The sequence below is a fragment of the Stegodyphus dumicola genome, chromosome 2, assembly GCF_044657685.1.
Source record: "Stegodyphus dumicola isolate Sdum_Otavi_A_Nest chromosome 2, ASM4465768v1".
Lineage (NCBI taxonomy): Eukaryota > Metazoa > Arthropoda > Arachnida > Araneae > Eresidae > Stegodyphus > Stegodyphus dumicola.
In genome coordinates this window covers 190,658,539-190,681,653 of record NC_140769.1, presented here as the reverse complement: position 1 = coordinate 190,681,653, position 23,115 = coordinate 190,658,539, and the positions used below count along the sequence as shown (strand labels likewise).

The 23,115-nt window shown below is 33.5% G+C and overlaps 1 protein-coding gene across 1 annotated transcript in view; it reads right to left on the bottom strand.

Annotated features, from left to right (window-relative positions):
- The window catches only part of LOC118200566 (translational activator of cytochrome c oxidase 1), a 46,297-nt gene extending 24,876 nt beyond the window's left edge, over positions 1-21,421 (bottom strand). The window contains exons 1-3 of the mRNA XM_035372530.2: positions 20,980-21,421; positions 8,879-8,985; positions 5,480-5,607 (exon numbers count right to left, since the gene is read on the bottom strand). Coding sequence (XP_035228421.2) covers positions 5,480-5,607; positions 8,879-8,985; positions 20,980-21,292 — 548 coding nt within the window. The 5' untranslated portion in view covers positions 21,293-21,421. The remainder of the gene's footprint in view (positions 1-5,479; positions 5,608-8,878; positions 8,986-20,979) is intronic.
- Between the last annotated feature and the right edge of the window lie 1,694 nt (positions 21,422-23,115).

Sequence of the window (23,115 nt, the reverse complement as noted above, 5' to 3'; positions counted from 1 at the left end):
GACTTGTCCCATGCTATTAGTAAAAAAGAAGCCAGATCCCAAATACCCTAATAATCCACCCAAATACCGCATGGCTCTTGATTTAAGATTGCTTAATTCTATTATTGAACATTCAACATATCCTCTTCCAAAGATTTCAACGCTTATAAACAACATCTCCACTTACAAGTACTATTCAGTACTTGACTTAAAAAATGCTTATTGGCAAATTAAACTTCCCGATCACTTGCAGGATGTGTTAACATTTACTACACCTTTTGGATCCTTTGCTAATAGAAGGCTAGTTTTTGGCTTAAAGACTGCCGCCAGTACTTTTCAAGCTTTAGTGGATACGCTTATTGATGAACTAAAAATGGACGGCATCATAGGTGTGCATGCATATCAGGATGATATTGTAATAGGTGCTTCTGACTTTGATGATATGATGACTAAGTTGACTGCAGTATTGAAACTTTTATCTAAATATAACATAACACTGTCTCCTACAAAATGTGTCTTTTTCAAAACAGCTATAGATTATTTAGGATTTCACATCTCTCATAACTTAATTAAACCCATTTCAACTAATATTGCTAAGATCACTAACTTTCAACCACCTAAGACTGTCCGCCAGGTCAGAAAATTTCTAGGCCTTTGTGGTTTCTATAGGCATCTCATACCAAATTATGCCGAACTTACTGATATTTTGATACAATTGACCAGTAAGAAGAATACATTTAAATGGACTGATGCGCATAGCGTTGCATTTGAGAAACTTCAGCATATATTCTTTTCTGAACCTTTTGTTATCTTACCACAATGGGACAAGGAATTTATACTGAATACTGATGCCAGTGGTCATGCTATTTCGGGAGTTCTACTGCAGGAGCACAACAATGAATTGCATCCTGTATCATATTATAGTCGAACATTGTCACCATCTGAAAGAAAATACCCAGCTATAAAATTGGAACTTTATGCCATTTATCGGTGTGTTACTGCTTTCAAATCATATTTATATAATCGAAAGTTTACAATTTTGACTGATAGTAAACCTCTGTTGCATTATCAAAAATCTACGTTACCTGCTGACAACACGACTAGGTGGCATATGGAGTTAAGTGAATATACTTTTGAATTTAAGCACATTCCTAGAAAATTAAATTCTCTAGCTGATTACATGTCACGTATGCAAGATCCTGATCATAATCAGCCAGTGTTGGCTGAAAACTCTGAAGATAACTCAGTTATTCTTCCGTTTGTTGAAACAAATCTTGAACGACCCCAAGTGAATGCCCTGGTTTCTTCTGGAGATCCTGCTCATGAAATTTCTGAGTCAACGTTTCTTGCTGAGCAAAGTTCGGATCCTTTTACTTCAGAAATTATCACAATTTTGAAAAATCCTTCCTTGCTTAATGCTGCACAGGTACATAATTTCTTCATTAATGAGTCAAGCAAGCTTCTTATGTTTATTTCAAACAAACAAAATAATGCTGAGTTAATTGTTGTTCCACAAGCACTGAAATCTAAAGTGTTAGAAATTTCCCATATATCCCATCTTGGGATGCAAAAGACTTATGAGATTTTATCGAAACGTTACTTTTGGAAGGGCATGTATAACGACACAAAGAACTTTGTCCTCTCGTGTCATTTATGCAACAAATATAAGTCGTTCACTCCTAAACAAGCACCATATAAAGCCACCAGAATACCTAAGTACCCAAATGACTTTATTTCCATGGATATTGTCGGTCCTATAAGGAATTGTGGCCATGTTCTTACTGTTTTAGATCATTTTTCTAAGCATCTTGCTTTATATCCACTTAAAAATCTCACTGCTGAAACTATTACAGGGCATTTATTACAATATATATCTGTACATGGACAACCGGAAATGATCTTGACTGATTTGGGCACACAATTCACTTCATTAGTGTTTGAATCAATTACAAAATCATTAGGTATTAAATTATCTCATTGTACTCCTCAGAGACCGGAATGCAATGCACAAAGTGAATGAGTTAATACTTCAAATCAAAACTTCTTTACTTACCCTTCATGAAAAAGGTGTTTCATTTCAAAATGCATTGTTAATCCATCAGAATATTTACAATGGTACTATTCATCCTTCAACAGGCTATTCTCCTAATATTTTGCATTTTGGAAGAAACTTATCTTTACTTTTTGATATATTTCATCCTGATCCAAGGCCAGCTCAATTGGATAAATCCCATTATTTGTGTGATCTTCTAACACAGCTGAAATTAACTTATGAACATGCCTATGAGACGCTTGAGCGAAAACAAGTAGAACAAAATACTCGTCAACTGAAAAATGCCAAATTAAGATCATTCAGTATTGATGACGTAGTGTATCTGAAATCTAAGGATACATTTAAACCCAGATTTTCTGGACCATTCTGTATTGTTTCAAAATCAAGTGATGTAAACTACACTATTCGAGCACTTGACAATGAGTTTGCTCAACCATTCAAAATTCACATCAATCGCCTTCGTTTAGCTCCAAAACGATTCTCTCACTTAGTTCAAAATCCACCTCCTGCTCCTCAAGTTACACATCAGTATAATCTAAGAAAAAGACAGCACGTTTAAATTTTCTTCTCGTCTTAACATAGTAGTGTATTGGAGAATGTTGATATATATGAAAAGTTATTATATTATTAAGTAGCGTATTTATATCTAATTGTACCAAATTTATTCTGTTGCGCCTCTTTTGTTGAATTCTTATGATTGTGCAGGCATAATCATTAGTATTTAAGGCTTGATCACCCTTAAATATCAATTATAGATTCAACAACATTGTGCCTAACATATTTAAAATGATTAAAGGTGTTTTATTTTTCAAAATCTCTCTGTATGATGTGATTATAGTTGTCTTATAATATTTTGTCATCATAAATGCTATTTATTAAGTGTAACTAGGTTTATGTAAAAATTGCAATTTTGCTTTATCATAAAGAATGTTTTCTTATTTTATTGTAACAGTTCTCTAATCTTTAGTCACCATGAGATTTTATACGCCCTACTTTTATCTTGAAACTGTATGTGTTATACTACATATTTATAGCATGAAACATGTTTTGCATCAAAAGTTGGTATGTGAATTTTGTTTGTTGTATAGCATGAGAAGTATTGTATGTCATGATATTCTATTACTGTGCCTTTGAGGACTCACTGTTAATGCATTTACCACCACAACTGTCTTATGTCTTGCAAGTTAACTTTGTTTACACATGATATTTCTGTGTTTGTGTATCCATATATCCTCTTAAATGCTGAATTCTGTGCAAATAGAACAGAATGTAGGTTATGAACTATATGAACAATGTTCAAATTGTTTGACATCTCGACTACTTTTGTGGACTGTGTACTTATTTAACGCACACTTATTATCAATTATGTGCCTGGTTCTTCAATATTTTGGACAAATTATGTGAATGCGCAATGATTATATCACTTATTACTGAGTACACGTGTTGGAGACAGTGCCTGAATACTCAGTACGGTAATTATGCTAAATTTATAGACTTTTTGATATTATGGACTCTAACATTTTTCATGGACTTTTAAAATGAATGCTTCGATTACTGTGCGTGATGCACAGAAGACTATCAATTGAACTTTAATCATCTGTGCCAAAAGTGTAAAATTGGATTCTTTGCACAATTATCCATATACTTTGGTGTTAAACGATAGCAATGTAACCAAGTGATCTCCATGTTTCAATATGTTAGAAATTGTATGTTTATTTATAGCGCATTTGATTATGTTATTTGTCTGGCATTTGTATACTATGTACTTTTATTTATTATGTAAATAGCAATTTGTGTGTAATATATGTATTTTTAACCAGCACTTTCACATGAATTGGCATGTGTTGATATGAGGCTCCCTCTTAACACTAGGAATGTTCTTCGAGTACATAGGAATTTTTTTTTTCTTTTTTTACCCTTTTTTTTTCCGAACGAGGGGTGGATATGTGACGAGGTCACATTGAATTAATTATTTACTACGTTATGGCAATATTTAGATATTTGCATCAGATTCCTTTGGTGACAGTTTCATTTTTTTCGCTAACTTGTGTTGTAAGGTGAGGAACAGATTTCATCAGACAACTGTTGTAAGCGGAGGAAAGTATTGCATCAGACAACTGTTGTAAGCGGAAGAAAGTATTGCGTCAGACAACTAGCGTCTTCACTTCTGTTTGCCTGGGTAGCTGAAGGTATTTTGCGATTGGTTGCCTTCTGACGCTGGATCTTTTTTCATTGGGCGGCAAAACTTAACTGTGGAACTTTATAAAAGGCGGTATTTTTTGTCTACCAGGAGGGAGGAGAAGGAGGAGATTGTGAAGGTGCGAGATGGAGACGCTGCATAGAGAAAGACAGTAAGAGTGGAGGTAAAATGCAAACTTTTAGGAGTTTATCGTGCAAGCTTTCTTTAGTCTCCCAGTATGTATGAAAGAAGCGAGTTTCTTTCTCTTTGATATTGTAGCTGCAAAATTTAAGCTAATCTCCTTTTTCCCGGGCTTGGCATTTTCGCCCGGCATCCCGATGAAGAGTACCTGCATGTGTATGAGCTGAAATACACCAAGTCTTCGAAGGGCTCTGTGGAAGAATTGACCTATTTTTTTTTTGTTCTGAGTGAGGAGGCCTCATATCGTCATGTGACATACCGGATTACAAAAAAAAAGGAATATCTCTTCAGTATTGTTGGTATCCAATAAAGCAAGAATTAAATCTGTTTTCACGTGTTTGTCACTCTCTCGTCACGGCGGGCTATAGACCTGGATCTTGTCCTGGGGTAAGTTGCCACTATATTCCTGTTTATCATAACATGTGACATATACGTTTGCCACCACAACCAACGAAAGAATCATTACCACACGCGTGTTTGCCATTTGGTTAACTATCTCTAAGCTGTCAATAAGTTCGACTGTATTACAGGCCCTTGATAGCTTCGCTAGCTTATTCGATATTTAGGGGCCAACTGCTTAGAATTTTGACAGCTCCGGCTATATCTCTTTAGTTAAGCATTAGTTAAGTCTTATTATTTTGAGTTCAAGCCCAAGTGAAGGCTTTGCTGTACACCCTGAGACAGGGCTCATCTGTTAAACTCTTATTTTGAACAATAAAGGGTAATTAACCCTTCTTGAGTTTACGTCTCTGTTCCTGAACTAAAGCGATTATTCGTTTAGCTATTCATCACGCTCCTCAACATTTAGCTGTCAGATAAAAGGGTGGAACCCTTTAACTTATATACTCAATTTAATAAGTCCTAACAGCAATTTTATATTGTTAACATTTTCACATTCTGATGAAAGGCAAAACTAGTTAATTACTGGCTGTTATAAGATTTCTAGACAAAATTCTGATAGCTTATAACAAAGACACATTTTACACTATAATGGAAAAAACATCTTGAGAAGATTAAATACATAAGGATAATATCATCTGCAGTTAAATAAAAATCTAAATATGTACCTGTATTTTTTACAAATTACTTTGATATCATGCCTCATTGTTGATATATTTTCAGCTTCATAATCAATAACCAAAAGACAACCTCCAGGACCCAGAACTTCAATTGTTCCAACCTTGGTTTTCTTATTCTATACAGAGAAAAAATGTAATAGAGTTATGAACATTTTCATACAGTACAATAATATTTTAATATATATTATTTACTAAGTAGTAATCACTGTCATTAATTACTTGCATTAAGTAATCACAGAGTTATATAAGATGAAGGAAAGGTTTTAAATGAAAATTGACGACATGCAATGACTGAATAGCTGTGAATAATTCAAAGTGTTGCTAAATCTAATAGAGGTGGGAAATTCAAATCTCTGACACTTAATGTAAATTTCTTTAGTACGAATGCTGATATACAGTCAAAAGTCATTAATTCGGACACCCATAATCCGGACCTCAAAGCTACAAACTTTCTGCGCGTGCGTCGCAGTCAGAAAATCCAGACTGGTCGGGACTTCGGCGATTTCGGTTTTGGGGATTTTTCCTGATAATAGATCATCAATTTAAATTTGGTAAGATGGCATGCAGAAATTATACAATTAAAAATATGAAATCGTAATTTATGAAATAAAGAACAATTATGATCTAAAGAGTATCAAAATTTACAACAACAAAAAAAAAAAAAAAAAAAAAAAAAAAAAAAGCTTAATATTTATTTGTTTACTTTATTAAGCATTTCTTTCAATGTAAGTTGTTAAAGATGCTTCCACAAAAATTCAAAAAGTTCCTTTTTCTTTTTTCTTGCATCATATAGAGTGGACTTTCCGATGCCATACTCCTCGCAGAATTTTGAGACAGATATGCCTTTATCCATTTTTTGCAGCTATTCCACTTTTTGTTTAATGGACATCGAAACATGGTTTCTCTTTGTAGGTCCTTTGGCAACTCCAGAATTGGAAACTCTTTTTGACATAATCGAAAGTTCAAGCTTAGTTTTTATAAAATTGCTGTAATAATAACAGTCTGCAAAAAATAATAAGCTGGATCAAATTAGAAGATCAGGGAGTAGCGCAGTCTGCTACATTACTTGAAATGCCTTAGAATCAGTAGAGATAATTTTAGCCTAGCTTAATAGTGCCCATTATACATTATTGGCTGTATATCACAAGATTGGCGACGAAAGCCAAGTTGTTCTGCTCCTCCTATTGCATACTGAATTAAGCCTGAATTATATTAGTTTAGTTATTTACTATATTTACATTTATTTCTTGCATATGCTTCAAACTAGTTTATTTATTCAGAGTCCTGAATAAATAAACTCCCACATATACTTAAAGCTTTATCTAGTGCCTGAGCTCGATACCGCTTGGTGCAGTCTCTACATGTCCTAAATTCTGCTACAAACCGCTTTCCTAAGTTCTAAATTTTCACCACACCTAAACTTTGCATCCCAGTGCTTTACCTAAATCATAAAAAACTTCTCATCCCTTAATTTTGCCGCTTGATGCTTCCCAAAATTCCAAAAATTTCGCCTTCCCTAAATTCTACTGTCTGGTGCCTACATATTTTGCCGCCGCTTCTGGGTTTATAGTGTGTGTGTGTGATTATGGCAAAGCCTCGAGGGCTATCTGCCTAAGGGTAGGGATGCCTTCGTGGAGGATTTTCTAAGGGAAATCGGTTCGTATACACGTTACAAATGGAGAAAACCACGAAAACGCCCATGCAGCTAGCCCGCTCGCGAGATTCGAACCTCGGACCGAACTACCAGTGTTCAGCGACTTTACCGCTCAGCCGCTGGTGGGCTGGGTTTATAGTGAACAAATATATCAGTTATTCTTAATTAAAATAGCACTAAATGTAATCTTTTGGCATATGAGTTTCATTAACAAAATCTATTTTTAGCACATGAAAAGAAATGTTTGTTGAAATTTTTCCTCGTCAACATTTCTTAGAGCATTTAAAAATCTATAATTATCGCCAAGCATAATGTTAGCAGAAAAGGTTGCAATACTCTTGTTATTCAATTACAGTCAAAAGTCGTTAATTCGGACACCCATAATCCGGACCTCAAAGCTAAAATCTTTCTGCGCATGCGCCGTGTTGGCACATGCGCACAGGCGTTTTACGCGTGCGCATAAGACCTTGACTACTGCGCATATGTGTGTGCGCAAGTGCAGAATACATTTCCGCCTGCGCGTTTAATGTATAACGAATGGTGTAAGCTAAAATTATCTAATTATCTATTTCAGTTAATGTTAATGATTGCGTTGTTCCTTAATCTTCGAATTGGATCGCGCTTATTATTTTTTGCAGACTGTAAGAGCAATTTTATAAAAGTAAACTTGAACTTTCGATTATGTCAAATAGAATTTCTGATGCTGGAACTTCCAAAGGATCTACAAAACGAAAGTGTGTTTTGATGTCCAACAAACAAAAAGTGGAATTGCTGCAAAAAATGGATAAAGACATGAAGAATGTGACAGAGAGGTTAGTGAAAACGAAAAAATTTCATTTGGCAAGTTAGTCGGTATTCTCGGAACAGCAATTAACGGGACTTGAACAGCGGAACTTTGTAACTGAACAAGAAATTATGTCTGTTTATAGAATTAAAGAGAAAGTATTATCACATAAAACGAAGCAACTTAAACAACTTACATTGAAAGAAATGTTTAATAAAGTAAATAAACATTAAGCTTTTTTTTTTTTTTTTTTTTTTTTTGTAAATTTTGATACCCTTTAGATCATAATTGTTCTTTATTTCAAAAATTACGGTTTCATATTTTTAATTTTAGAATTTCTGCATGCCATCTTACGAAAACTGATGATCTATAATCCGGAATCGCCGAAGTCCCGACGAGTCCGGATTAACGACTTTTGACTGTACTAATATTAAAAAAAGTTTAGAAGTCACTGCATGAGTTATTACTGAAACTGTCATCTACTGATAAACATGTGGAGATGAAAGCAAAATATAATAAATAATGACTTGCCAGGTCGGCGTCAGGGATATAAAAAAGGCGAATGTTTTGGTTTCAGATGTATGCCAAGCAGATACTCAGCTACGGAGCCAAATTATAAATCTCACAAATTTATGCTTACATGATTGTTTTTCTATAACCAGCTATTTTATTTAGTGCCTAAGTGAAATTAAGAATCGGAACCTTTAAGTGAAAATCTCCACGTTTTATTATGGAAGGAAAAATCAAATGCACATGTGTAAAACACCCCCCCCCCCAAAAAAAAATATTTTTGTGGCTTTGAGGTCCGGATTTTAGATCATTCCGGATAATGGACGTCCGGATTTCAGACTTTGTACTGTATCTCCAACCTTAATAAAATTAGGTTCCAAGGAACATAGTCATAATGGAGTTTAACTGTAATTAATTATCACTAAATTTTTAGACCTACCCCTGTTTTCATTGCATTTTCTAAAGTTGATGAAGGAACATTATTTTTCTTTGCGTCTTCCAAAATAGTTGCTAGTTTATGATTAGTTTTGGGATCAGGTCCTTTTTCTAAAAAAAAAAAAATAATAATAATGAAAAAGGTAAGTTATTCAGGTACAAAAACGAAAAGCTATTTTAAACTAAAAGTATTATTACATATTTGCTTTTTTTTCCTCCGCCAAAATATTTTTTACTCCAAGTCAGCATCAAATTAAGAGATTAGCTAAACAGTGAGGCTTAACAATGAAAGCCTGAACTGTTATATGCAAATTATTAATTTGAGTATTTGAATATGGCAAAGCACACAAAGGCTATGTACCCAGGGAAACAGATGCCTTTCAGGAAGATTTTTCTAAGGGAAAGTGGCTCATATTCACATTATAGATGGAGAAATTCAATTATGTGGTCAGTCTGTTTGCCTGGGAACCTAGGTTGAATTCCCAACAGTTAACCGTCTTAACAACTCAGCCACTGGCGCAGCATTATTAATTTTGAGAAAATATTATACCTTAATGTACATTACATTATATTCCTATTTTGTCTTTTTGAAGTAAAGTGCATAAATATGTACTTTTCTCTTGCACTGTTTGTTATATTTAAAGTACTCCAATGCTCACTCAGAATATGAAAATACTTTCATTTTAGCCTACTCCAGTAACAGGATTCAGTCAGTTGTCACTAATATAGTGGAACCAGTTTCTAAAATGCTCTTAGCTTAATAAAATGGTTATTAAAATTGAATTGTAACATTTATCTGATCAATTTCTCACTACTTCGTAGCCAGTTTCATTACTTATATAAATTGTGAACAGATTATTAATTCTTTTAAATTATGTTAATGCCCTGCTTCCGATACTAAACTTCAATTTAATCACTTAAAAGTTGCTGGTAGTTTAGTTCAAGCAAACACAAGCAGCACTGCGATTAAAAAAATTTAACTGTAATTAAAGTGACCAAGTATTTTTTGTACAAATACGGTACAAGTGGAATTTCATTACATAAGGTGATTGGGATTGTTGGGGAGGAAACCGAGTTTTCTCCATTTCATTACATATTTTTTAAATTTCAAAATGACTATAATTCTAATATTTTACTTGTAAATAACGTAACAATTGAAATCACATTTTCGAATTCTGTGAATTTTTTCGAAAAGTACACACACATCAGAACTTCCATTCCCTAAATTGCTTTTAACTGTTAAAACTGCAGCTACAGTTTGTATGCACAGTTGTGATTTTTCACTGCACCAGTAATCATTACCAAGCAAAAATATCACCTCTACAGCAACATTATTGCAGGGCCAAAATTTTGCATATTCAATCAATAATTCTAGAGTATTTTAGGGGATAAATTTTTGTTTGGGGTAAATGTGAAAATATTTCTACCCCACCTTCTATCCATCCTCACTTTTTCATCTATTTATTTCTTCATTTAAATATGTATTTACTCCTTGAATTTTTTCATCCAAAAAACTGTCGTCAATTTCTTTCATCATGAATATGATTGTTGAAGAAATATTTTCGCATTCAATAATACTTTTTAAAAAAGTCCCTTTGAAGCAATTTAGTCCACTGAAGTTGACCAATCATTGTTCAATGTATTCCACCATCATGTCTTGTTCTACATTGTAAAATAAAACCAACTTCCACAACTGAAATTTTATCACATTTAATATTAGGATAATATTATGAAAAAAAAAATATGGATGAAATAAAGCACACGTTCTGATGTATCATTTTGAAAAACCACTTTCTTAAGTGTGAAGCATTTTTCGAAAGTTAAAAAAAAAAAAAAAAAAAAAGTGATTGGAGCACATCAAATAATTGTTAAATGTGCTCTGCTGTTGGAGTCAAAGGAAGCCACCTCACTTTGAATAGCTAAGAAGCTTGTTATACTGAACAAAATTCAATTCACTTTCTAATTCAAACCCCTGAAGGGGCTACAATATAAATACATGTTAGTAGTATTTATAACTTCCACATCAATCAACATGGAACTAGAAGCTGTATTAATGGCATTTGAAAAAAATGCATGTATTGCAACCTATTTCCAAACTATTTCTTCTTGAGTCAAAATATCTGCTCTTGGTGTACATTATTGACACTGCGGCTAATCTTTGATATGGTAACAGGTTGATATGGTAATCTTTGATATGGTAACAGGTGACACTGCGGCTAATCTTTGATTGGCGACATTTTGGTAAGGCGATAAAGGTTACTTTAGCAGTGTACATGGATAAAGTCAAGAGTGTGCGCAATGCCATTTTTGTGCAATTCTGGGATTTTTTTTAAAGTGAAAATAGGTCGACGTGTACATGGATACCGTGTATGTGCAATTCTTAAAAACGCGGCAGCAGTTTGCGATTCTGTACTTTCTCCCAATTTCGCACCTAATCTTTGTCATGATTAAGCACTTTTGTTCCATAAAGGTTCTAGCGGCTGATCTTTAGAATATGGTAACTGGTAGTTTGGCGACATTTTGGAGGCGATAAAGGTTACTACCTGGGACTTTGGCAATAATGTCAGCAGTACTCAGTTCCGATTACGCATTATTTTGTGTGAGGGAAATGAGAGATCATGGGATATGTCATGTGATATTAATGGACAAATTACGGTTCTTTAATCGGAAAAGGGGGGAAATCGGGAAATTTTGTATTTGGCTTTATTCTGGGTTGTGTGAAACAGTAGTGTTCGTTAATTTTTGGATCCCATGGCCCTAACTAAAGTGAATTTGAAATGGGTATTTAGTGGGATTGAAAGGGGTAATAATAAGTGTTTCTTTAAGGTTGTGCGAGATAGAAGTAAAGATGTTTTATTAAGTTATTTATTTTACCGGGTACCTTGGTGTGAACTATAAGTATGATTTTAAAGATCCTGAAACAGAAATAAGAAAAGTTTATCGGACACGTAATCAAGATTCTGAAGAAGAATAGGTAAGTTAGTATTTTTAATTATTTGAGGATATTATTTTTATGCATTGTTCTAAATGTAAGGTGGAAGTAAAGTAATTTGCGTAAATGTGCATGGAAATAATTTAAATATTTGACACTAAGTATTTCTAATGTTTGCGGTATGAATTAGTTAGTGACGTTTGTAATATAATAGATAATGTAGAGGTAAAAGTTTTTGGATATTTTATTTATTTTATACGGGAAAATGTTCATAATTGGAAAGGGTATATACTTTTTCGCGATCAGATATATGTTCTTTTTACCGGGTTTAAAGATTCAGAAAATTGTTATGCATTTTCGTGAAATTTTTCTAATTTATGAGAAAAAAGCAGTGTACATGGATATAGTGAAGAGTGTGCGCAATGCCATTTTTGTGCAATTCTGGGATGTTTTTTTAAGTAAAAATAAGTCGACGTGTACATGGTTTAGTGATATTTTAATTAAATGATAGTTATTTTGTGAATTTTATGTTTGTAGGAATTTAGTATACATTTAAGTTGAAGTAAACGTGCATGGAAATAATTTAAATATTTGACACTAAGTATTTGTAATGCTTGCGGTATGAATTCGTTGGTGACGTGTATAATATAATAGATGATTTAGAGGTAAAAGTTTTTGGATATTTTATTTATTTTATATGTGGAAATGTTCATATTTGGAAAGGGTATAAACTTTTTCGCGATCAAGTAATTTCATATATGTTCTTTTTACCGGGTTGAAAGATTCAGAAAATTGTCATGTATTTTCGTGAAATTTTTCTAATTTATGAGAAAAAAGCAGTGTACATGGATATAGTGAAGAGTGTGCGCAATGCCATTTTTGTGTAATTCTGGGATGTTTTTTTAAGTAAAAATAAGTCGGCGTGTACATGGTTTATGTGTATGTGTTATTTTGAAAAACGCGTAAGGAGTACGGTATTGTGAACTTTTTCCCAATTTTGCAGTGAATATTTGTCATGATTAAGCAGTTTTGTTAGATAAAATTTCTAGCATAAGTGTAATTCGGCTAGTAGATTGTTGGAAGAAGTGTTCAGTAGATAAAAAGAAAAGAAACATGTCTTTACTTCGTGAAGACAAAATGGCGGCGGGACAAAAAAAAATAGAAGGTTGCTGTAGGAGAGTTGGTCGCGAAATTTTCGCCAAAAAATTGCCAAGTTACCATAATCTAAAGATAAACCAAGAATTCAAATTTAAGTTATAGTCAAAGACATCCCATTATTTTGCCTGCCAAGAATAAGCATTTTCCGAAAGCAAGTTAAATCCTGTTACCACATTCTCAACAGCAGCTCTTAGCATATCAGGAGGAATGTTAAGGATATGTCGGTGTATCACATTTTTCATTTCTGCCAAATTGTTTAGATTATCACCATAAACAGTGCTTTTGAGATAACCCCATAGCTAAAATTCACAGAGGTTGATGTCCTGGTGGGAAGATGGGAAGTGTCGGCCTCTAAGACGTTCATTCATGAAATGTTCCCTAAGTAGCTGTGCGACACATCTGAGGTGGGGCCCAGCCCTGCATAAAAATTTTAGTATCTAAAATGCCACATTACTGCAGTTCATGTATCACGAAATATTTTAACATTGACTCTAAGTGAGCTGCAATCACAGTGGTCCAGGTATCGACAGCTCTTCAGAGAAAAATGGTTCAGTTATAAAACTAGCTGTCATTCAAAACTAGACGGCGTGGAATGACTACTATGCAGTCAAAAGCAGTAGGAGAATCCAATGGAACTAGATAGATAAAATGATTGATTTCTTTGGCCCAAATCGATTAAAAGCGTTTTGAATCAGTATCTTCATGTTTTAGGGCCAAATTCAGGCTTCAAAAATTACAAATTAGCGATCTGTAGGAAAACGATTTGCAGCTTGTACGCATTTGTGCGAGTGATTTGCGATTTCACATTTTCTAATCGCTAATTCGTGGTTTCCACGAATTTAACGCCTTTAAATGGTAATTTGCTTACTTCAAAATTTCTTAAGGGTATACAACATATTAAACCCGTGTAACAAAAGGTTAAGTTAGATTCCGACCCATGTTTCATTTAAAAATATTGCATACAGCGCCATTTCCCTCCTGGTGGTGAGGTTGGCTGTTTCTAAATTTAGATGGCCATTCCTTAATTAAATAGCCCACCAGCGGCCGAGCGGTAAAGACGCTGAGCCCTGGTAGTTCGGTCTGAAGTTCGAATCCCGCGAACGGGCTGGCTGTATGGGCGTTTTCGTGGTTTTCCCCGTCTGTAATGTGTATACGAGCCAGTTTACCTTAGAAAGTCCTCCACAAAGTCATCCCTCCCTTTAGGCAGATAGCCCTCGTGTGCTTCGCCATAATTAAATGATCCAATTCAATCCTTAATTAAATATAATTGATTTGTAACTTCTACTAGAGCTGACAGTAAAAATTTAAGTGCAAATAAATAATATCGTGTGCAATCTTGATTGATATAAAATTAAAAATTTTGCATAGAAAAATATTTGCATTCACAGAAAGTTTTTTGAAATATTTGCAATTACATTATAAGAAGGATTTATTAATAACCGTAATAATTACTTATTATATTACTGATGATTAGGATTCAGTTCTTGACAATTACATTCTAAATTAGAATTTTAAGGATATATTGAAAATACGCTACGCACAAAAATACATTTTAGGATAAAAAATGAGTTGATTTTTTATGTTTTAAAACTTCTTAAATTCATTTAATAAACATCGTATCCTTGTTGTTAATTGAGTCCAGAATGTTGTGTGTCGTTTATATAATTATTCTTACTTGTCCACAGAAGCTACTGACTTATCCAGCCATTAAGTAGCTGCAGATCATTTCTACATAACCATTGAACTTCCACTAATTCAGTCTCTAAAGGGTTGTATGTTTATATCAAAATTTGACTTATATAAATAATTATTCTAAACCTTATGTTTCTATAAAAATATACTGTGCTTTAAAAATATGGATGATAGTATCTGCCGCTCTTTCAGCCACTTCAAAAGCAACAGTTTGTTTAGAAATAAATTATGCAGTTAATGTCATAAAATATTTTCATAAAATTCAAATAAACATTAAACGAAAATTCTCAGTTTTAGACAATTCGATTTAAACGAAGTAAAGTAGCAGACGATAAAACGCCGAAGGTAAAAATTTACTCTTAGAAAAATGTACTCTTATTTTTTTTAAAAAAAGGAAGAAAGAGAGAAATTAAAAAACATTGTTAAAATTTGAATATCATCATCTATAATTTAAAAAAAAATAGCTTTTCATATAGTATTAATAAAAAATTTATTACGCCTTATTGAGGGAAAAAATTTCATATAAATAATTCTCCGTAAAATTTTACTTGAAATTTAAGGTTAAAAATAGCTGTGGCAATTCAGTGTAACAAAAATCCATAGACCACATTTGGCGTTATTATCGCTCAAAAAATAGGTGCCAAATTTCAAAACACGAAAATATGTAAATTCGTGTATATCTTAGAAAATTTTGAATAAAAAAAGTCTAATTTTTTGCAGATATGCTTAAAAATACACCTACTTTATGATGATGGTAAAAATTTTATAGGTTATAATTCAAATTTTTTTTCGAAAAATTTATAAAAATTATTTAAAAATAGAAATTTAAAAAATAAAACACAAAAAATGCGTAAATTTTATTTGGAATGAACCTAAATTTCGAAATGTGAGAGAAAAAATCAAAAAAGTTCAATAAAAAAAGAGATATTAATAAATATTTGCCAAATTCAATTAACATTGAGGAGCTAAAATTTTGAGAGCTAATATTTTAAAAACTGGTCGTACGATTTTTACAAAACTTGGTATTCTGGCATAAATTGAGTCGTAGAATCGAAATATGGAAAAAAATTGGTATGTTATTTCAGAAAAAGTCCGATTTTGTGCCAAAATACCTATGTTAGAATAGTGCTATATATAAATTTAATATATATCCTATGTCGCGCTTTCGAGACATGAAAAACGCAATTTGAATTTTGTCAATCAGCCCAGTAGGACAGGAGATATAGTACTGTCCCATTTTTTTTTTTTTGACCAGTGTACATGGATATGGTGAAGAGTGTGCGCAATGCCATTTTTGTGCAATTCTGGGATTTTTGTTTTAAGTAAAAATAAGTCGACGTGTACATGGTTTAGTGATATTTTAATTAAATGATAGTTATTTTGTGAATGAATTTTATGTTTGTAGGAATTTGGTATACGTTTTAGTTGAAGTAAACGTGCATGGAAATAATTTAAATATTTGACACTAAGTATTTGTAATGCTTACGGTATGAATTCGTTGGTGACGTTTATAATATAATAGATGATTTAGAGGTAAAAGTTTTTGGATATTTTATTTATTTTATACGTGGAAATGTTGATATTTGGAAAGGGTATATACTTTTTCACGATCAGATAATTTCATATATGTTCTTTTTACCGGGTTTAAAGATTCAGAATATTGTCATGTATTTTCGTGAAATTTTTCTAATATATGAGAAAAAAGCAGTGTACATGGATATAGTGAAGAGTGTGCGCAATGCCATTTTTGTGTAATTCTGGGATGTTTTTTTAAGTAAAAATAAGTCGACGTGTACATGGTTTATGTGTATGTGTTATTTTGAAAAATGCGTAAGGATTATGGTATTGTGCACTTTTTCCCAATTTTGCAGTGAATATTTGTCATGATTAAGCAGTTTTGTAAGATAAAATTTCTAGCATAAGTGTAATTCGGCTAGTAGACTGTTGGAAGAAGTGTTCAGTACATAAAAACAAAAGAAACATATCTTTACTTCGTGAAGACAAAATGGCGGCGGGAAAAAAAAAAATAGAGGGTTGCTGTAGGAGAGTTGGTCGCCAAATTTTCGCCAAAAAAACGCCAAGTTACCATAATGTAAAGATCAACCGTTCTAGCATAAGTATAATTCGGCTAACAGATTGTTGGAAAAAAATGTTTAGTTAAAAAAATGCTTTTACTTCGTGAATACAAAATGGCGTCCAAACAAAAACTAGCATGTTGCTGTAGCAGGGTTGGTCGACAAATTTTCGCCCAAAAATCGACAAGTTACCATAATCCAAAGATTGACCGACACCGCTTCCACTAAGTCGACCAAAATTCATACTAGTATTATCTGCTGATAACGCTGAAATTTTTTAATGCAAACTGTTTTCCAATATAATATGCAACAAGCAATCTGATACAATTCCTGCAGTTCAATAGAATATAAACTTAAAATCTTAAGATGAATGCCATTTTTAATATTGAAATACAAAAATTAGGTATAATTCTTACATTCAAAAGTCGTTAATCCGGACTCGTCGGGACTTTGGCAATTCCGGATTATTGATTTTTCCGGATTATAGATCATCAGTTTAAATCTCGTAAGATGGCATGCAGAAATTCTAAAATTAAAAATATGAAACCGTAATTTATGAAATAAGGAACAATTATGATCTAAAGGGTATCAAAATTTACGAAAAAAAAAAAGCTTAATATTTATTTGTTTACTTTATTAAACATTTCTTTCAATGTAAGTTGTTTAAGTTGCTTCGTTTTATGTGATAATACTTTCTCTTTAATTCTATAAACAGACATGATTTCTTGTTCAGTTACAAAGTTCCGCTGTTCAAGTCCCATTAATTGCTGTGCTGAGAATACCGACTAACTTGTCAATCGAAATTTTTTCGTTTTCACTAACCTCTCTGTCACATTCTTCATGTCTTTATCCATTTTTTGCAGCAATTCCACTTTTTGTTTGATGAACATCGAAACATACTTTCGTTTTGTATGATCCTTTGGGAGCTCCAGAATTGGAAATTCTATTTGACATAATCGACAGTTCAAGTTTACTTTTATAGTATTGCTCTTACAGTCTGCAAAAAGTAACAAGCTGGATCCAATTCGAAAATTAGGAACAATGCAATCAACATTAACTGAAATAGATAATTAGATAATTTTAGCTTATACTGTCCGTTATACATAAAACGCGCACGCGAAAACGTATTCTGCGCTTGCGCAAACTCATATGCGCAGTCGTAAAAGGTCTTATGCGCACGCGTAAACGCCTATGCGCATGTGTCAACGCGGCGCATGCGCAGAAAGTTTTTAGCTTTGAGGTCCAGATTATAGATCATTCCGAATTATGGGTGTCCGAATTAACGACTTTTGACTGTATTTATTTTTGTTTTGAAACATCTGATATAACAGATACAGATCTTTATCTTATATATACATTTGGTATGGCCGATTACAACAAAAAAAGGAAGATACACAACTAGATGTTACAGTATTCCTACACACAAAATTTCAATGGTCTACAGCTACTCATTTTTGAGTTATGCGAGATATATACAGATGCACATACAGATGTATAGGAAACAAAACTCTTTCTCAATCCATTTTAAATCCCTTCTACAATCAATTTTGAGAAAAATAGTCCTTTATTCTATTTATATGTGCAGAAGTCACAAAAAAAATTTCACTCAAATGGGTTCGAGAGCAGGATAAATATGATATCGAAAATTTTTTACGATTACAATACTTCCTTTACTTCGGGAAGTAAAAAAAAAACCACTTTTATTCAAGTTTTAGTATTTATCAATCAAATTTATATTATCAAACTTTTCTATACCTTTTCTTGTTTAATTTAAGAAATATATTAAAAATAATTTTAATTTAAATAAATGTACATGTATTTTTTTAGTTCTAGAAAAGAGAAGGCCGATAGTCATCTAGCAATGATGAAAGGGGTGTATGGGTCAAACGTCGAGAGCTACTGTGCAAGCTTGAACAATAATTTACACAGCTAACAAAAATCAGAGTACATAGCATATAATGTAAAAAATGTGACTTTTCCAGATTAGACGAGCGGTTAAAAACAATTCCCAAACATTAATAGCATTCAACACTTGCAATCTATATAGGAAACAGATGTACAAAAATATAAAAGAAAGATTAAAAATTATTAGAAAACATGTTCAGCAATAAAAATAAGACAAAATAACTTCAGATATAACTCTTGGTACAGTAACTGTCATTACAATTGGAGACTATTACTGGAATGGCCTAAAAGGTCAGAACACTATATAATAATATTCCATTTAAAAAGTAGCAATTCTGCTGGTTACCCCTGATCGCCAACAGAAACTCCTCTTGCTGACCCCATTGTCAAATATCGGAGTTCTAAAATATTTAAATGCTGCTGAAGCGAAGGAATCTTTAATTTTTTTATCCAATTTTATTTCTTTAAATACACTGGTGTGCAAAAATTAAGGACGAAGTCGAAAAATTAGCATATCAGCTGAACGAAGAGGCAGAGCAGACAGAAAGACCAATCAGGAGATTAAGTAAGGTGATGTACAGTAGCACATACGCAGATATGCAGGTAGACGTAATGGGGGAGTGTCTGAGTAGTATAAAGCATGTTGTCGGTGTAAGATCAGTATTTCTGGCAAAGAAATTGCACACCGTATAGCAGTTAAAATCACACCGAGTTGCTGCCTCAGCGAGAAATGGCGAATAATCAATCTGTTAGACGACATCTGGATGCTTTTACCCGAGGTCGAATCTTTGGGAAGTTGTAGGAAGGCCGCAGTGTGACAAGTGTGGCTGCAGAGTTCGGAATTGCTCACAGCATTGTTTCACTACTTTGGAGACAATTTCAAACTACAGGAACAGCTATCCGGGGTTTTAGTAGTGGTCGTCCACGAGGAACCACACCCGCAGATGACCAGTATATTGCTTTACAGGCCAAAAGAAACAGGCGGCAGACAGTGGGAGAAATCGCTAGACACATGACACAGGCGACTGGATGACCGATATCGCGTTTTACCGTGGCCAGAAGACTGCACGGTGCTGGTCTGTTTGCACGACACCCTGTACCTCTAACGCCTGCCCATCGGAGAAGACGTTCTCTGTGGTGCCGGGAACACCGGAATTGGAGAGACAATGAATGGGGACGAGTACTCTTTACAGATGAGAGCAGATTCAGTCTGAGTAGCGATTCTCATCGCATACTCATCTGGAGAGAACGGGGAAGCCGCAATCATCCCTCGAACATCATTGAAAGGGACATTTATGGAGGTGGCGATGTTCTCGTTTGGGGAGGCATCATGCTTGGTAGTCGTACAGACCTCCACATCTTCGACCCAGGTTCAGTCAACGGGACCCGTTATTGTAACGAGATTCTTCTTCCATATGTGTGTCTTTTTAGAGGCACTATGGGTCCGCAGTTCCTTTTCATGGACGACAATGCACCATGTCTTCGCACAGTAGCTGCCGAACAGCTCTTAGAGAATGAGGATATTGAACGTGTGGATTGGCCGGCACGATCTCCAGATCTCAATCCCATCGAGCATGTATGGGATTTTCTAGGCAGATGCTTGGCAGCTCATACCTTACTACCAGTAACAATTCCGGAGCTTTGATTGGCGCTGCAAGACGAATGGGCAGCAATGCCTCAACAACTCATTGACACCCTCATTCTCAGCATGGGCAAACACTGTGAAACCTGCCTAGCAGTCAGGGAAGATCATATCCCCTATTAAAGACCGGATGTTTCTTGCTGGACACCCATCACAGGGATGTTTCGGCCTTCAGTCGCATTGCGTTCCATGCTACTTTTTCAATAAAGCTTCTTTTTATCCCTCTGATTTCTCTTTTAGTAAGTGTTGCTTACATTACTCATGTCCTTACGTATTGGGGATCTTACGGTATTAAATTTGTTGATTTGGAAAGCTTTTGTACAAAGTTATATTGAAAAAACTGTCTCATCCTTAATTTTTGCACACCAGTGTATTTATGCAATAACTTTGTATATTAAATTCGCTGCACGAGGAAATACGCTTATTTGACCACATCTGCACACAAAGTCACTGAAATTTTATGAAAAACCAGTAACTTTAGATTTAATTTGAGACTAAAGAAAAATTCTAAGTTTCAATTCAGCACTGCTGAATAAATATATATAAACAGATTAAGCAACTTCACTTAGCTACGTTAATTTGCACCAAAAGAAACAAAAGTCTTTATTTTTTATTGTATTTATTTCACTAAAGAGAAACAAAGGAAGTTTTCAAGGTTCAACATTAAATAATATACCAAAACATACTGTGCGTTTACTTACCTCGAACAGCTAATGCAACTAAACGAGCATACCTATTGCATAAAATTTGTTTTTGTTTGTCTTTTTCCGCTTTTATATGCTTTATGTTTTGCCATTTAGCATGTCCTGCCATCTGCCTACAGCTAGTTATGCCATGCAAATTTAATTTATTGATTTTTAAAAAAATCATCTGGGACTGAAATTTTGATTCTTTTTTAAATGATTGAGAAAATATTGAAATCCATCTATTCCCGATGACAAATTGACGGCACACAAAAGAACTAAAATTCGCCATCACTGAATTTCGACAACAAGCAGGAAACAACAACAGCATATTTAATTTACTTAATAAAATTAATCAAAGCCATTACTCAACATAAATCTTAATACAAAATAAATAACCTTCCCATTCGTTTGCAAAGGGACTCGCTATTCGCAGGGAATCTTCACGAGAGAGAGGGAAAAATAGGAAGAGCTACGAGATTTTCTACAAGCGTCTACGGCCAGCAGGTCATGATGCAGCGAGCATGCGCAGTATGATCCGCCGCTTCTATGACAGTACCTCCTATATATAGGAGGTACTGTCTATGACCGACGTCTGCCACTGCTACTGGAATCAACGAGATAATATACTGTTATATGAAGTCGTTGACTGGAATTACTCCAAACTGGCGACGTTTTTCGCCAATTTGGCATTGTGCTGGTCGATTTTAGTTAGGAGGTCATTCGACTGAAAGTGGAACTTTTAATTAGCATGTTTAACTTTTAATGATTATGAGTGACTCTTTGTCGTCCAAAAATCTGCCGATTCTAAACCAAATCATATTTCGAATATTGCTATTGAGAAAAGAAAAACATTCGAAAGACAAAATGCACCTTTGTACCTGGAACATTCATGCATCATAAGTGAAAGATATTGAATTACTATAAATAAAAAATGATGTAATAAGATATAATATTAATAGCGTGAATGGCCAAAATCAGAAATATAATCAGATAAAAACGGAATAAATATGTTTTGCCTTAAAAATTTTTGGAGAAAAACTTGGTGTTATAATAAATTAAAACATGGGATTGTAACTAGGGATTTTTATTTGGAATGAATGTATAAAATTAGTTTTTCAAGGTCTTTGCCAGAAAAATTACATCATGGTATCAAATTAGATAGCCTGTTTATTTCAGTTAAAAATGTTAAAATGTTAAAGTGTTAAAAATGACCACACAAGATGCCGATTTAACTTCAAAATTGTAGTGCTACTCATAGAACCCTTATGAAAGATAACAATAAAATACATTTAATGCAATTTCATTATGTAACATTATTAATTTTCATGGATATCCATTACAAAGAGAAAACGTAGGAACTGATTATATAGTTAACGTAAAAATATAAATTGAGGAAAACCTCATATTACACTTCAAACTTTTACATTTACCGATTTAGAAATTAAGACATATTCATATAAACATGTTCAGAGCTGCTGTGAAACTGTTTAATGTACTGCCATGTAAAACAAAATTTTGTCACAACGTATTCCACCTATATGAAGTAACTGTTGTTATTGCTAATTAGTAGCAATGGAACTTTCAGCAACAACAGAAAACTGCAGTAAAATTGGGCTGAATTTCTTTATTTGTTTAAAATCATTCTGCAATAAATCTCACAATAGTTTTACGTTCACATATAGTTTATTTAATTGTATTTTCTGGATAAGAACAAAAAATTCTGTTTAAACTGGTGTTAGCATATGAACTGTAGTTTACAGTTTGTCATCTTATGGGTGATCCAAGAAAGTCTCGTAATTTACTGAAGATTGCAGATTTTTCATATATGGCATTCATTTGCATTAATAGAACTGTGCTGTGTATAGGAGTACGTAAGATTTAAAATTGGAGCCTAAGATGTAGTTTTAGCTGAACACAATGTTGTTGAAAATAGTTACCTCTTTTTTATGTTCATTAATCTATTTTGTTACTACAGTCAAAAGTCTTTAATCCGGACTCGTCAGGACTTCGGCGATTCCGGATTATTGATTTTTCCGGATTATAGATCATCAGTTTAAATCTGATAAGATGGTATGCAGAAATTATAAAATTAAAAATATGAAACCGTAATTTATAAAATAATGAGCAATTATGATCTAAAGGGTATCAAAA